This window comes from Octopus bimaculoides, chromosome 13, assembly GCF_001194135.2.
Source record: "Octopus bimaculoides isolate UCB-OBI-ISO-001 chromosome 13, ASM119413v2, whole genome shotgun sequence".
In the NCBI taxonomy this organism is placed as follows: domain Eukaryota; kingdom Metazoa; phylum Mollusca; class Cephalopoda; order Octopoda; family Octopodidae; genus Octopus; species Octopus bimaculoides.
Genome location: NC_068993.1, coordinates 9,155,290 through 9,157,207, shown reverse-complemented (window position 1 = coordinate 9,157,207; position 1,918 = coordinate 9,155,290). Strand labels below are relative to the sequence as shown.

Genomic DNA, 1,918 nt, shown 5'->3' with positions numbered 1-1,918 from the left:
AGAGGGAGGAAGTAGAAGAATGGTGAGCAACGAGAGGAAAAAAGAAAAAGAGGAAATACGAGGGGGAAAAAGGAGATACGTAGTAGTAACAGAGGAAGAACAAGAGGGGTAAGGCGAGATACGTAGTAGTACAGAGGAAGCACAAGAGGGGTAAGGCGAGATACGTAGTAGTACAGAGGAAGAACGAGGGGGGGGGGAGATATATATATATATATATGTGACAACCAGTGTTGGTATATTTATGTCCCCATAACTTAGCGGATTGGTAAAATAGACTGATAGAATAAGTACTGTGCTTATAAAGAATAAGTCCTGGGGTTGATTTCTTTGACTAAAACCCTTCAAGGAGGTGCCCCAGCATGGCCACAGTCATTGAACTGTAGCCATGCTGGAGCATCACTTTGAAGGGCTTGATCTATCGGTCTCTTTTTATTGAACCCCTAAGTTACTGGAATGTAAGCAAACCAACAGTGTGTGTGTGTGTGTGTGTGTGTGATGAAGGGGGACAAACACACACATATATAGATGTACATGATAGGATTCCTCACAGTTTCTGTTTATCAAATTCACTCTCAAGGCATTGGTCTGCCTAAGGCCGTCAAAGAAAACACTTGCCCAAGGCACCGCACAGTTGGACTAAATCCAAAATGGCCTATTCATAGAATAAGTACCTACCAGTAGGTAAAAGTAGATACTGGAGTCAGTTTGTTTGACTAAACACTTCAAGGCAGTGCCCCAGTATGGCCACATTCCAATAACTGAAACAAGTGAAAGATAAAAGATAACGATACACACACACGCACACACACATCTAATCATACACACCTACATACATAAGTATTAACTAATGAGGAATTTGAAATTACTCCACCCAGACTATAGCATAAAATTTATTCTTATAATTATTGGAGATCTCAGTTATGTAGCCAGCTTTCTCACTACTAATCTCGAAAAGCTGAGCTTAAAATGGAACCAGAAAGAAAATGGCTAATTAAAAATATTACAACTACAAAGGAAGCTGTTGTGAAAATATGTAAAATATTCCATGAGTTTCACTGTTAATAAATGGCTTAGTGGTTAGGGCGTCAGGCTCGCAATCATGTGGAAATGAGTTGTGACGTCACTGGTGCCAAGCTGTATCAGCCTTTGCCTTTCGCTTGGATAACATTGGTGGTGTGGAGAGGGCAGGCTGGTATGCATGGGCGACTGCTGGTCTTCCATAAAAACAATCTTGACCAGACTTGTATAACAGAGGGGAAATTTCTAGGTGCAATCCCATGGTCATTCATGACTGAAATGGGGTCTTATGTGGTTAAGAAGTTTGCTTCGCAACCACATTGTTCCAGGTTCAGTCCCACTATGTGGAACCTTAAGCAAATCTCTTCTACTATCGCCTCAGGTCAACTAAAACCTTGTGAGTGAATTTGGTAGATGGAAACTGAAAGAAGCCCATTATGTATGCGAGTGTGTTTGTATCTGTTTTTGTCCCCTACTACTGCTTGACAACTGGTGTTGGTGTGTTTACATCCCCATAACTTCTTAACATGCGACCATACTGTTTACATATTCTTTTCATGTAACTCTACACTATGTCATTTTGTTCTGTCCTCAATCTTTTTGTTGGCCCCTGTGTAATTAATAAAGAATAAGAGAGTATTGTAGTTCGCTTGAAGCATTGTGCATTGTTTGTAAAGAATAAAAAATAAGATCTGAAGAAGGAATTCTAATTCCAAAATATCATCGGACTATAGATAACCAAGTTACAACAGGTATATAGTCCATTTTTTTGTTCTATAGTGCATTGTTATACCTTTCTAAACTTTCTATTCCTTAATAAAGAATGTTTTTTTGTTTTGTTTTTAAAACAGCTACCTTGCAATAAAACAGGTGCAAGATGCAAGTCGATGCCTTACCAAAC

At 39.3% G+C, this 1,918-nt stretch overlaps 1 protein-coding gene across 1 annotated transcript in view; it reads left to right on the top strand.

The window, feature by feature from the left end:
* The window catches only part of LOC106875942 (gem-associated protein 5), a 392,253-nt gene that overhangs the window by 371,915 nt on the left and 18,420 nt on the right, over positions 1-1,918 (top strand). Inside the window, exon 22 of the mRNA XM_052972568.1 lies at positions 1,869-1,916. Coding sequence (XP_052828528.1) covers positions 1,869-1,916 — 48 coding nt within the window. The remainder of the gene's footprint in view (positions 1-1,868; positions 1,917-1,918) is intronic.